This window comes from Gymnoscopelus microlampas (genome assembly GCF_963454915.1).
Source record: "Gymnoscopelus microlampas genome assembly, chromosome: 18".
NCBI lineage: Eukaryota > Metazoa > Chordata > Actinopteri > Myctophiformes > Myctophidae > Gymnoscopelus > Gymnoscopelus microlampas.
Window position 1 is genome coordinate 16,601,983 of NC_139955.1, and position 14,808 is coordinate 16,616,790.

Sequence of the window (14,808 nt, forward strand, 5' to 3'; positions counted from 1 at the left end):
TCTTCCACAATTGGTGTAAACTCTCAAACGTTGGACACACGGGAAACGCACTTTAGTGAAACCGGTTCAACTGGTTTAAGCAAAGAGAACCGCAGGGGGTTATGTCTGATTTATAGCCAATCTACAAGCTCACTCACAACACGTCCCGACTCCCAGCACGTTGTTTGAGCTTGTAGATCGTTTTTTCTGGAGTGTTGAAACTAAGTATATAAATCAGGCTTAAGTGGGGTTGGGGCCTAGAGAAGATCATATTATTTTGGAAATGTCACACACAGGCCATCAAGAAAATAGCACTTCTAAGAGCTCACAACGCGCTGCAAAGCCTTGTGAGCTTGTAGATCTGCTATTTTTGGTGCAACCGCGCACAAATAAGTATAAATCAGGTAGAACTCTAACCCCTAAACCTAACCTCTAAATACCTAATCCTAACTCAAAGTCCAACCTGAGACTTTTACTTATTGTACGTCTAACTCTAGGAGTGTTTTCTTTAACCAAAACAACCAGTTCTCTTGTGAGGACCAGGACAGTAATTGTCCTGACAATGTCTATTTCTCAAATTCTACTATGCTTGTGGGGCATTTGGCCCTCACAAGTACAGTAACACACACACACACACACACACACACACACACACACACACACACACACACACACACACACACACACACACACACACACACACACACACACACACACACACACATTGCTTCCTCATACCTGTGTATTAAGGCTGACACACCTTAAGTTAGGTGTGGCTCTACAGTCATTCACTCTCACTGACTCACTCTGCAGTCACACGCACAGTCCAACTATCCAAATATCTGTAGATGTATGTTTGTCTGCTTAACCCCTTAAACCAGTGCTTCTCAAAACATTTTGCCATAATTGTCATAATTTGCCCATAATGAGACGTATTTGGCCGCAGACCCCCCCCCCCCCCCCCCATCTGAAAATAAGAGATTTGTTAAAACATTTCTTAATTATTCCAAAAATAGCCGATCTACAAGCACACAATGCGGCGATGCGATGTGAGCTTGTAGATAGGCTATTTTTGAATAGCCGATATATAAAACAGTGGACGTGGTTAGACTGATTTTGATGCTATATTAACATATTTTGCTGGGTAACCCCTGGAACCCCTTCAAGGACCCCACTTTGCGAACCACTGCCTTAAACCCTATATACCTAGCCTATACTTCACCAACTGGAGTAGGCCTACAGCTGTTCACAGTCACACAGACACACGGACACACGGATGGACAGAAGCAAAGACATAGTCTACGGCCTACGGGCCGTCCGGCCTGGTGGAGACAACAACGAAAAAGAACCAATACTTGCAATGGGAGGTTTGTTTGTTTCATGAACCTTGACCTGGGTCTGCCCTCCTCCTGACATCTGTTCCACAGTCTAGCCACAGAAACACCCTGCACACCCTCCCAGCTTCAGTCTGTCTCTGCTTGCTTTTGTTACTTTTTCCTCTCTGTCTGGACATCTGACCCCCCCTTTGTGGCACTCGTTGCATTGAGAGTGCTAGGACAGCGGTTCTCACATTGTTTCATGTCAAGCACCCCAAATTGATTGTATTTGGCCGCAGACCACCATCTGAAAATATATTGCCAGGGACCCCAAAGCAAGATTTGTGCTGTTAAACTGTTTCAAAACTATTCCACAGAAATTCCACAGTATCTTCACATTTCAAACGATTTTTTTTCTTTTTCTTTTCGTTAATTAATGCCCTACTTCACTGTATAAGAGTGTCAGACAAAAGTAGTGAAAATAGCTGATCTTGTAGATCGGCTATTTAAAAAAATATTGTAATAATGAAAAAGGAACGGTTTTGAACATACAACGATGGGAACGGTCCACATTTAGAGTTGCATTCAGTCAGGTTTTGCAGGGCCTGCTGAGGCAAGCAGTGCATGTGAGCAAAAACTCTACCCTACCAATGCCAGTACAAACCACACACACCATCGCCGTGAGGCAGAATCTCCACATTTCAACTTTCGAGCTTGTAGATCTGCTATTTTCATTTTGTCCTGAAAGTGAAAGTGGTTAAGTGTGTCTGTGTGGGTTTTATAAAATGTTACTTCAGTAAAAGTACAAAAGTACTGGCATCAAAAACCTCATTGCCTTTTTTTGTTTGAAGTTTTCAAAACTTTACAGAAAAATACAGTATCAGATCTACAAGCTGAGCATTTCCGAATAGACAAAGCATAACATAGGAAAATAGGTCTTAATTGGTTAATGTATGTTTTGTAATAATAATCTAAATTTACAAAGTAACTTGTAGCTAAAGTTTCCAAATAATAGTAGGGGAGTAAAGAGCACAATATTTGCTTCTGAGATGTAGTGGAATAGAAGTATAAAGTATAGAAAAACTGACATACTCAAGTAAAGTAAATGTTCCTCAAACTACTCTCAAACACTGGGTGTAGTTACACCTGAACTGAGCGTATTCCAACACTGCGTGATTACAGCGTGCTCACACAAGGAATGCCAGCTGGGATGGATGGGTGCAGGCCATTCATTTTGCTGACAATGAAGAGCAGTTCCTACTCAAAGCAGTATTTAACATCTTACCTACTTCTAAATTGTACCTTTCTCTAACCATAAGATCTCAAGTTTGTACATTCATATAGGCTATTTAAAAACACTAAGAGCAATCTGAAAATGCGTCACAGCGGTAGGCTCTGTCTAGCTTAAGGGAAGACGAGATTTGACTGGAGTCAGTTCACCCAGTTGCACGTACAGAGATGTGACGTCACTGTAGCTCAAATAAAATGTGCCTTTAAACACTTTTCTTATTATTTATCAGAAATGTCACACATATTGTATAAATATGTTGTGAAAGCACCGAAAGTGATCTCCACAATAGCCTCACAATATACTGTAAATATCAAGTCCACATCGCCCAGCCCTTGCTAGTGATGATGGTACATTGTTTGACACCACCTAAGCTGGGAAGCCAGCAGACCATTCTTCAATTTGAAGTTCCTTCTGCAATACATTTAATCCAGTGTTTCCCAACCTGGGGTCTGGGCCCAAAGATTACATGGGGGCGGGGGGGGGGGCATGGGACACACACACAAGTGCAACACATTTTCAACGTGTTGCACAAAATCAAAACGTTCCTTCATCCACCTTCAACCTGACACTTTTAATTGTGTCAATGTTTAAAAAAAAATATATATCTATAAGCTCACAATGCGTCACAACTACTGTACATATTGTGTGTGCACAAATCGGGGGGGGGGGGGGGGGGGGGGGGGGGGGGGGGGGGCTCCAAGGAACCACTGCTCTAAACCAGAGGTTCTCAAAGTGGAGTCCGGGGACCCCCAAGGGTCCTTGAGGAGGTTCCAGGGGCCCGAGCAAAATAGTTAATGTTGCATCAAAATATGTTTAACCACTTTAAATCTATATACATTGGCAATTTGAAAATAGCCGATCTACAAGCTCACAACGCGCCTGCGATGTGTTGTGAGCTTGTACATCCATTTTCAAAAGAATCTTTAATACCACAAATCTTATATGGGGTCCCTGGCACAAAATATTTTGGGATGGGGGCCCGTGGCTGAATGTATATTCATTTGGGGGTCCTAAAAAAAAAAGTTGGTAACCACTGATCTAAAAACCACAAAAGGCCACACCATCATCTTCACAAGGCAGTGCAGTGGTTCCCAGTGTGCCCTGTTTTGGTCATATCATTATAGGTGAAAATGCTACATTTAATTGCATTCATCTTTTTCGTTTGAATGCGTTTTTTTTTTACCAGTGGCGTAACATAGTTACGGCAGACCCCAGTGCCCCCCCACCCGTGGGAATAATAATTATAAATGATTAAATGAATTATTAAATACCTTGATTTCAAATTAGACAGTAATATAGCACATTATGGACTTTGCGTATTCTTAATTTAACAGGCTTAAAAATGCATTATACACAGGGAATTAGGGTACGCAAAGCCTACTATCAGCTTACATTGTTGCATATTGAACAGTTGCTTTTGAAACAAGCTTGTAAATTAACAGTGTTCTTACACGATTCGGTAATTGAACTTGCATTCTTGGTGGGCAGCATTCTACAGAGGTGTAAAGGGGGCTACATGCTACTATAATGTTCTTATGTCTTAATGGTAACATATAGCCTCCATACTGCAATCTATGCTACATTCTACTATGCTAAATAAGTAGCCCTATGGTAGCATGTAGTACCCTTAAAACTCCTGGCATTAGCAGCTGTAGTACTCCTTCACTTACACTCAGTGGCCACTTTACTTTCACTTCCTACACCACCCATTCTTTAACCACTTCAACCCTCTAGGCTTAGTAAACTGGACATGACTTGCCTTTTGGTGCACTTTCCCGCCTACACCAAATCTCAGCAGAACATAGCCAATCTACAAGCTCACAACACATCATGTAGCTTGTAGATCTGCTAATTTTGTTCCTTATTGCAGTTTTAATCGGACAAGGCATCTTAGGTATATTCATTCTAGCCACTCAGTGGAGTGGGCGGGGTCTATGGTCTGGACCCAGGCCATATTAATTCTACTCTTATTAGGAATATTTGACACTTTAACCGTTTTCACTGTCCTCCTTTTCTCTCCATTCTTTTCCTCTTTCCTGAAAACCACAAATGAAGGGAGCTTGTATGATTCACCCACAGGATGTGCCCAATTAACATCGATCACAAACAAATTCCATAGTTTGAATACACGTCATTGAGCAGAAGCCCTTTCTGAAATTTGTAACATCAAGCTCAAGTGTTAAGTATAGTCTTAATGTCACTGGAGTTATGGCTAATTTTGTTAAAGGCCAATTGGCGAACATGGTGGCCATTCTGCTAACTGGATCATTTACATATAGTAGTGTATCTGGGTAATTTTAAGCTGTATACATCATTTGGTCATGATCGGTCAAAAATCCTTAGTGAATTAACGGTTTAAAAAAAGACCAATTAGCATTTTTAACACTTGATATTTTTGTTAGTGTTAAATAGCTCTATATTCCCATAGTAATCATTGCTATAGAATGTTAGTTGAGTAACATTGGTCTCCCCGTCTCTCCAGCTCTTTAGTAAACAGAAAATACATTTTCAGGTCAGGATACCACTTTTATACAATCAGGGGCAAGAACTCATACAGGCTTCAGGCCAAACAAGTGTAATTTTAAGTGATGAAACAAACCAACCATTGAGCAGACAAAATTGGAACTGGAACACTAAAATTCAAGCGGATAAAATGATATTTGTGCACTTTCTGATTACTGTTGGAATATAGAGCTTTTAGTTTTTTAAACAATCTTTTTTTATCCCTCTATTTTACTTATTCACTCAATTGCATTACAGTATAAATTAGGCTTTAGGGGCCCCTTGAAGCAAATTCAATCACAGGATAAATAAAACTAATCATTCCATCGGTCAGGTGGTCCCCACAGAAAAGAAATAAAGCAATTCAAAGCAGACCATTGATTGACATAAAGGCAGCATATTCCTGTCATTTTACATTCAAGAGGATGGGGGGATAATGACTCGCACTTGGTAATCTGTGGTATTTGATGTTTTTTTTTATTGGTATTTCTTTTTTGGAGACCGTTTCAGAAGACCATAGATTTTACAACAGATTTAATAATAATGCAGAGCTCTAAAGAGAGAGGGAGAGAACCAGAGAAGTGTATCTATCATAGACTGTTGCTGTCTGCTGTTAAAACATTTTAACCACAGCCGTTTCTATTCAACAGACACTCCTAATCACCATAGGGAGAAAAAAAAAGGAATGAAGAAAAACGAGAACAAAAAAAATTATAATCCAACATTTTTGCTTTTTCTTTTAGTAAATAACACCCAGGATACCATCATTCATTCCTTCCTTTCAGAAACAACAAAAAAGAAAGTTCTCAGTTAACATCTTTTCATTTTGCTTGGAGGGAAGAAAGGATTAAAATAATAAAAAAGGAGCGGGGAAGGAGGATTGACATTTTCTAAATGTGTTCACTGGGGGTAGGGACAAGCCCGATTTATGCTTAGTTTCGCACCAGTGTCGCTCGTTAAAAAATAGCCGTTCCACAAGCTCACAAATCTTGGAGCTTGTAGATCGGCTATTTTCGGCACGTGACACCGGCGTGCAACAAAGTAAAAAATTAAGCAACAGAGAGAAAAAAGTAACGGGTCAGCCGACCATTCATCTCAACATTTCCGTTTCCAGAAAAACAAAAAATAAAAACAAAAATGAACGTATAGAGAAGGGTAGAAGAGACGAGTGGAGCGAGATTAGGGAAGGGAGGGGCTACGGCCTCCACATCCAAAAAAAACAAAAAAATCCTGCTTCTTTTCTTTCTTTCAGAGTGGAGAGAGTTTTATTGTATATACATACCGATATATAGATATCGCTGCAGACGTTGGCATGTGTATCTATATATATATATATCCATTACATAGATAGTTATCATGGAAGGAGAGAGACAGTTTGTTTGTTGGGGAGGTTTGGAGGAAAGTAGAGAGTGAGAGAGAGATTGAGAGAGAGAGTGGTGGTCCTGGTCGATGGCGAGGGCCCACTCTTCTGATGTCCACCACTGACACACGGCGCTTAGAAACCTGCAAGCACAGAGGAGAGCGTGTTAACATACGAGAAACGCATTGGCACAGCCATACTACATTTCGCTAGCTTTAATAGCCCTCCTTCGTTGACTCACTGTGGAAGTAAAGCATCAGATTAATAACAAAATATTCAGGGGGAAAAAAACTAAAATGTTATGTTTGAAAGAGCAGGAAATAAGAAATAAAGAAATGTGTAGCCACAAAAGCCGGGGTAGAAGACTAAAACAAATTGTGAGATATAATAGGAATTTAATTAGGTTAGTCTAATTGGCTAATCTCGTTTGGTTTTCAAACTTTGGCAGAGTCTGTAGTGAAAGCCACCAGGAAGCAGAACTCATTTTGCTTGCTGAAAGGATTCAGACAGGGTTTTATTGTCCCATTTAGGCCCTTTGTCAACATTGTTTTTCCTGTGGAAGCGTAGTCTTCTGATACCACTTTTGCTATACCTACATACTAAATGCAATGTAGGTACAGTAGGTAAAACAGTGAGAACAAATCCTGATGTCGTTTTAATATGGACTTCTTTCAAGTCTTTGCATTGGTTCTGCGATGCAGTTATTTTTCTTTATCTCCATCGTTACCAAACAGTTTTAGCTCCTACAATGAATTTATATGTCAGTAGACGTTATCGGTAGGCAGGGATCTCAGAAAGTCTGACTAGTGGCTACACAGAACTACATTGGAATGTTGTGGCAATGTTAATGGAAACAAAGGGAATCAACTAGCCAGTATCATGTTTAACCATTTGACAACAACCTTGGAATTAAAATAACTGGACTATTCCTTTAACTTAAAGAGCAAGCAGCTAGCTATTCCTCTAGGAGACTCATCCAGTAACGTGTACACATCAAGGTCTGGTCTTCAATCGTGCTCATGTTTGTTGTCTTATCCACTGTGACATCATGAATGACCTGGACTTTAACCACTTAAATCCTATATACTTAATTGACCAGGGGTGCCCCAGAGCTCTATACCAAGTCTGCAAGTATTTACCTCAACAATAAATCTCTTTGGTGAAAATATCCAATATACAAGCACACAATACGCTGAGTTGCAAAGTGCTGTGAGCTTGTAGATTGACTATTTTCACCTAACTGGGCTTCTGATTTTGTAGGATTCGGATTTTGGAACTTTGGAATTGCTTGTGCATGTTACGCAACGTGGAACAAAGGGGAAACAAAACAAAAGATCTTTCTGTGACTTGGTTCTGTGTTGGTGCACTGTGAAAAAACCTCAAGCGGTAATTAGAGCTGGAGGGCTTGGTCTGGTCCACGCTCCAGATTGTCCTTGAAGCAACGGGAAAGCCACAGTGGAAACTTCTCTCTATACTGGCTTACAGACTGGGAGAAGGCTAAAATGATTCGACTACATCAGTAATGCAGCCAATGAGTCCCGATGTTTAACCATCATATCAATCAAATAGGCATTCCCGTTTTCGACATGTAATTATAGTTAAAAAATGTTTTCAAATCTTTCTAGGAATCTTTTCTAAATCGGGATCGGACCTCAAAATTTGTCATGTGTGGGCCCCAGAGAAGGCGGTGAGTACAGACAAGTGTGTGACAGAGGAACATGCCCACATATCACCCAGTCCTCTTGTGACTCTCTGCTGCAGTGACGCTGCAGGTCACAGCATGCATGGCTGTGCAAACTCTACAGTGTGTTGACTGGTCCTTCTCACTGAGGAACATTTGCACGGCTGAAGTGTCTATGGAGAATAAAGACTTTCATTAACATTAAGCCTGGCAGTCCCTATATGGACACGTGATCATAGAGCGCTTAAAATAATATTCGAAAGGTGTTTCACTTAAAGAAAAGGACCTTTAAAAAAAAACGGGGGAAATAAAAGATCTACATCAAGCAGATTTTTAACTATTTTAGCCATTTGTCATACGATGTATATCGGCATAACCAACCCTATTCTGGGCATGTCTTAGTAGGCAACATTTGGCTGAAGTAGTATAGATCGCTGGGGAACCCTAGTCAACTATATAGGTTTTAAGTGGTTAAACAGGAACAGTCACATCACTTTCATCAAGTTTTGGCAATTAAGTGTAGTGTGTGATAGAATGGAGAAGACCTCTGACTGGTGGTGGCAAAATATGACTCGCAACTAGTGAAAGTACATTTACTCAAGTATTTACTTAACTACTCGAGCTATCTTCATATAATTGGTCCTCAAAGCTCATAATGAGATGGCACCATTTCTGGCTACTCGCTCTCTGTCTCAGGGGTGAGTTGTGTGGACAGTTCAGAAACCTGCCCATCAGTGACATCATCGATAGGCAGGTTTGGTCATATAAGATAAGATTTTAAACTGGCTTCTATTTCAGCAATGAAGACAAAGGCTGTAGTTTCTATTAGCTTGGAATCTCAATCAATAATGTCATTAGTAGGCAGGTTTTTGAACTGCCCATAGCCCACCAATGAAACGCACAGTGAGTAGATGAAAATTCTGGCATCTTATGAGCATGAGTGATGGCCAACTATATGAAGATAAATTCATTAAATTAAACCAAATTAAAATGTTGAGGTACTTGTACTTTCAGCTACTTCATAATACATTTGAGACAAATGCTGTGCTTTCTACTGAACTACATGTATTCACCCAGGAGGCCAATCCGCCAATGGCTGCTTTGAAAGGTCAGCCAGTGTAATTAAGACTAAATTAATATTTAGCGCTTTCATTGCACGTTAATCCCTTCACCGCCGGAAACAAGCCACCACACAGATTGACTGGTCTCTACTGTCTAGACCTCTGTGTTGTGTTACTCTGCGTAGCTGAGTCTTTCAGCCTGCCGGTTGGGCTTTTGGCCAAACTTCAGAAAGAGCTTCTAGATTTTCCATTTTGGAATTATTTTGTGAGCTTATTTGTGCCATTGAAAAAAAATCTTGAACAAATGTGAAAGATTTGCATTTTTTTTTAACAAGACAAATCTTGTATGGGGATCCCTGGCACAAAATATTTTCAGATGCGACCTGACACCTGATCACTTCATTGTATAAAAGTATTTCAAACTACTGCTATGCGGATATTCTGAAGGTTTGAAATGGCTGATACTGCACCACACCTTGGAGTTGTAAAGGCCCAACTGTCGCTCAATATGGCCCGGGTCGAAGGTCAACAAATGAACCCTCCAGCTGTGAGTTAAGCGTGGAAAGTCTCACACACCCCCTCCAACAGGCTGTCATGTATGTAAATGTCACCGTCTAGTTGTAAGAAGATTCCAGTGTAGTTTACACGGTTGCTGTTAATGCACAGCCCCTGGAGCTATTTCTGTGTGGTGCACACAGGATAGGGTTAAGACAGTAGCCATTTGAGTAGGGGTGCAACAGTTAAACAAGTTAATCAATTATATATAAAAAAATCTATAATTTACAAAAATAGATTAGTTATCGATGCCTATTTTGGGCATGTCATAGGCAAAAAGATTTTTAAAAATAGCCATTGGCGTTGTGAGCTTGTAAATGGTCTATTTTCACTATTTTTGCACAACACTAAGCAAAGTGAGATTAAGTGGTTAATCGATCCATTGATACATGAAATAAATACATCTTTAAAGAAATGCATTGAAGTATTAAAAAAAGCCATCGACAGAATAATCTCTAAGAAAATAATCGATAGTTGCAGCCCTACATTTGCGTATGTGTTCCTGCATGTTTTCAATGCAGGAAGTACAAACAAACACCAACATTCAAAATGTGAATACTCAGGATCCGTACTCATTTCAGTATTCACTCACTTGCTTTTGAAATATTTGGAAATAATAAAAATAGAAATATTAGTTATTGTCAATATATTTCAGACTAAACTATAAAACAAAAATTTGATTTAAACATAAATGGCAATTGGCCAAATATGAACCTCCCAAATAATTCAGTTGGGTTGATGGGTTTGGACCGTTTAGTTACCAGTGGTGGTCTGAGGATTGAAGTTCGACTTCCTGCCATCAGGACACAACATTCGGATCAACGTCATCACTCATTTATATTAATTGGGAAATCAAAAGGGTTATATTTAATTACATATACACACACACATATATACATACATACACACACACACACACACACACGTACGTTCCCAAGCAGTTCCATTTTTGGCTTCTATGTCTCCGCCTACTTAGCCTGCGTGCTGGTTGAGTCACACCTATCAATGGAGAGGGTTAGGAAGCATTCTAGCTAACAGGCTGAAAGTGCCTCTAGGCTGAGGCTGGTTGAGGAACAACTATGAATGGAGGGGGCTAGAAAGTATGCTAGCTAATAGGCTGAAAGTGCCTCTAAGCTGGTCGAGGAACAGCTATGAATGGAGGAGGTTAGCAAGCATGCTAGCTCACGCGCTGAAAGTGACATGACCATGTACACAAAGGATTAGAGCTGCAGTGAAACCAGCGTCATCAAAATCCTATTTATAACCTACTGCACTGTTCTGCTCTTACACCTACTGGTAGTATCACTGTAAATGGTGATAATTAGTGGTTAAATGAGTCTGAGTACTCATTTAACCCTTTACAGGCCTTTTTTTTATACTTTGGGTTAGATTAACGCTCAGGATTTTGCTAAAGTACCTATGACACAATGCCTTTAAAGAGACGGCTTTGCATTGTTTGTTGGCCAAGATAAAGGGTGAGGAAGATGAGTGATGAAGAACAAGGGATTTGTGGTGGAGGGGGACAGCAGTTCAATGACTCAACTACAATTATCAGTAATCCAACTTGGAGGACAGGTGTACTAGTGCTTAATTTATGGCCCGTTGTGCCAAAACAGTAGATCTGCATGGTAAATGGTGCATTTATATAGCCAACAAGGTGTTGTGCTGTGGCGTGTTGTAAGCTTATAGATATGCTATTTCAGGCGGTAATCTTCTGAAGCACAAATCAGGCTCGATACAGACCAAAGGGTTCAGATTGAGTTAAGTGATAAAAATCTACCAACCAGATTAAGTTAAAACCAACCCTGTGATAAACCAGTTAACAAGAGTCAAAACAGCGGCACAGCCGAGACAGGGGAAGGGAGCACAGCTTGACAACTCTGACGGCTGCCTTGTTGGAAGATAAAAACAAGCGCTCTCCTGAAAATACTATTGCGTTTTTTTTTTTTAAAGGAAAACTTTCCGATTCTACATTTCCAGGTTGCCAATTCACTATTCTTGTCGGTTATGTGCTGCTGTGTTGTAGCCTATCCAACAGCTTGAACGACCGCTCTCCACAAACCAGGTAAGAAGCACTAACTCACCTAGACGATATTAGCTACACAAATCACCTTCATTGAACATCTAAATACGGTTGATTTAATTCTGAGCATCTACTCTGTGCATTTACATTCTCAGTTAGTAGAAATAGAGAACATGTTTTGATCGATTCCACTGGTAATACGTGATGGAATTTTGGACCAAAAATATAGTTAACGCGGGATCTCAGATGCAATCACAAAATGGGGGTCTGTGGTCTAATGGATATCAAATTGGGGTCTTTGAAATGAAAATAAATCTAACAGGCCTATAAACCGCACGAACACAGGCTTACATTTTAGCGATTTAGACAATTCAGTAAAGACACTTATTCAATTTCGATATTTGATATCGACGCTGTAGCCACGACGCAATGCCTGGCAAACAAGAGGCCTGCGACACCTAGATATTGTACTAAGCTAAGTCGCCAGAACAGAGTACATAAACACAGAGACAATGAGGTGGTTTGTTAAACCATGAAGCTGCTTCAGTCCAAATGATGAAATTAGTCTCGTCTCCGTTTAAAGAGCATGCGACATTATGCTGTGATGCAGATCAGAATACTAAACACTGCCGTGATTATACAGCTTAGGATATTACAAAATCTGAATTATTTTATGTATTACTTAAGACTGGCTTGAGTTGTGTGAAAAGAAAACCTTTTTGTGCTATACTATAAGGCATTTTGTTTGATGTAGGGATTAATTTACTGGCGCATGCCATGTATCTCTTTTGAAAGAGTGACATGAGTAAAACAGCTTCAGGTGTAACATTGAGAAAAAAACTCAATTTAATAAGAGCTTAACTCATTCATGTATAAAAAGCCAAAATAAAATAAATCTGCATTTGGTGACTTGGCGGGTTCCTTATCGTTTCCTCTCCTCTATCATCTATGTTATGCCTGACCACTTGATAAATGATTGGTTATCAAGTGGTGCACCCCTAGTTCATAGCTCCATACAGAGTTGGTTCACTGTTCCAGCTCTAGGTGCCAGGTGCAGGTGGAGAAATGAGACTTGCCCCAGGCAGGCCACTGCTGTCCAGCCAGCTCCAACTGACCATGCTGCTGCTGCTGAGGGGAAGGAATCCACAACTCCTATGACAACACATCAAGCATCTACATACAATCAACCACCACAAGCAGAGAGGAAAGACAGCGACACATTTAGAATGTTATATTCATCTACGCCAGACTTGGACACATTGTAGAACCAAAAACCATCAAAACTGGCTGATCCACAAGCTCACAATGTGCACTGTGAGCGTGTGGATCTGTCATTTTTCCAAATAGTGGTTAAAACAGCACTTGTAGCCAAAAGTTGGTTCATTAGCTGGTTGAGTTGTTGGTCTCAATTATAAATGCCAGCAATGCTAAAAATCCATTCCTAGGATATTAAGTAAAAGTGTTACCACTCCCAAAAATGATATTTTTTGTATCAACTACTCAGTGTGTTGCCTGGAATACTGAAAAACGTTTTTAGTTGCATGCCTTCATGGCGACTCTGATACAATGAATTGCACCTAGTGTAGACGCCTCTTAACCACTTGAACCCTAGCATCCCTATTCTGGGGTGAACGTTCAGTGAAAACAGCTGATCTATAAGCTCACAAGGCCTGTTGTAGGTGCAATTTTTGGTGAAGGCATTTGGTGAAATATTACCGGTCAACTAAGTACCGGTATATAGGGTATATATACTAAGCACTATAACGTTAACTATAACTATAAACCTTGATAATTCGTTCTGAAGTCTTTGCAACTTCAATGTCTCCGAAATGGCTACCAATTTTAAAATATTTTGAATATATAGTCAAGTATTCTAGGCTAAACAAAGTGAGTACTTGATACAAAAATGATTGTTAGAGATGTTGGTTTGGACAGGTGGATTTCATTTTTGGGTATAGTATGCCTTTAAATATATACAGTGTATAATATAGTCTGGCAAAGAAAGATACACACTGAGCCACAGTGTACAGTAGGGCAAACTGAAGACAGAATGCCATTCTGTCACCTGACAGAATTATAGATGATGCAACTTCTTTCAAAATGAAAAATGATTAATGAATCCCAACGCATTCATCTATAACTTAGATGTCTTGAATTTAGATGTCAACAATGCATCCTGGTGTATGTCCCCATGATCGAGGTGTGTGAATCACACAACTCGGCTACAAGGCGATAGGTGTTAGGTCCAAGAATGAAAAACGGAATAGTCAGGGCTGAATCACTGTTGTGAATCACAGAAAACCATCATCATCCCATTTGAATATGGAAGGTTAATAATGAGATTATAGTAGAAAAATCAGAATAGATGTATGATCAAGAGGTTGGTTGTCAAAGAACAGAAATCAAAAACAGAAGAAGTGTAAACAGCTGCCTGTTGTCCGTCCCAAAGAGCAGGACAGATTATCAGGTCAGCAAAGTTAGTAGTCAAATTCCCCAAGGACGTCTTTGCTTCTGCAAGACAGACCAATTGTATCAATTTTTCTGGTTCATCTTAAGTATTTTTGGGGCTAAGACAGTACTGTTTGATAACGATATAGATATATATCGTTCCATGAGATTTTCTTTTTTTTTTTTTTTTGATGGAAGTGATTGTTCCCCAAATCTTTTTTTTTTTTTTTGAACCATTCTGAAGGGGTGTGGGTTGGGTGTTTGGATAGAGCAATAATGATATTTATACTAAATAAGAAAATAATAAATATATACTGTACTGTATATCGTATCTATATGATGAGCAATTGGTGTCTCTGTAAAAAACGTCGCTTGGCTGTTGGCTACTAACCTTTCATGTTAGGCTTGGTTTTGTCAGTTTGCTTGCCTGTGGGGGTTTGTGCCTGTTGGCTCTGGCCCCCGGAGGAGGCGGCCTGCTGAGCTGCTTTCTGTTTCAGCATGGTCCAGTCGAATGTGTAGTCGTACTGGTGGTTCAGAGTCCTGCGCAGGGAGACCAACACACAATTAATATACACCTCTTATTAACGTTCGC

The 14,808-nt window shown here is 39.9% G+C and overlaps 1 protein-coding gene across 4 annotated transcripts in view; it reads right to left on the reverse strand.

Annotated features, from left to right (window-relative positions):
* Positions 1–5,546: 5,546 nt before the first annotated feature.
* csnk1a1 (casein kinase 1, alpha 1) overlaps positions 5,547–14,808 on the reverse strand; it is a gene marked incomplete at its 3' end in the record, with an annotated part of 36,382 nt that continues 27,120 nt past the window's right edge. For 2 of the 4 annotated variants that reach the window (XM_084041652.1, XM_084041649.1), the window contains 2 exons: positions 14,608–14,756; positions 5,547–6,591 (listed from right to left, as the gene is read on the reverse strand). In XM_084041652.1, coding sequence (XP_083897778.1) covers positions 6,584–6,591; positions 14,608–14,756 — 157 coding nt within the window. Of the gene's footprint in view, positions 6,592–14,602; positions 14,757–14,808 lie in introns of those variants that run through there. The other 2 variants (XM_084041651.1, XM_084041650.1) reach the window with 2 other exon arrangements.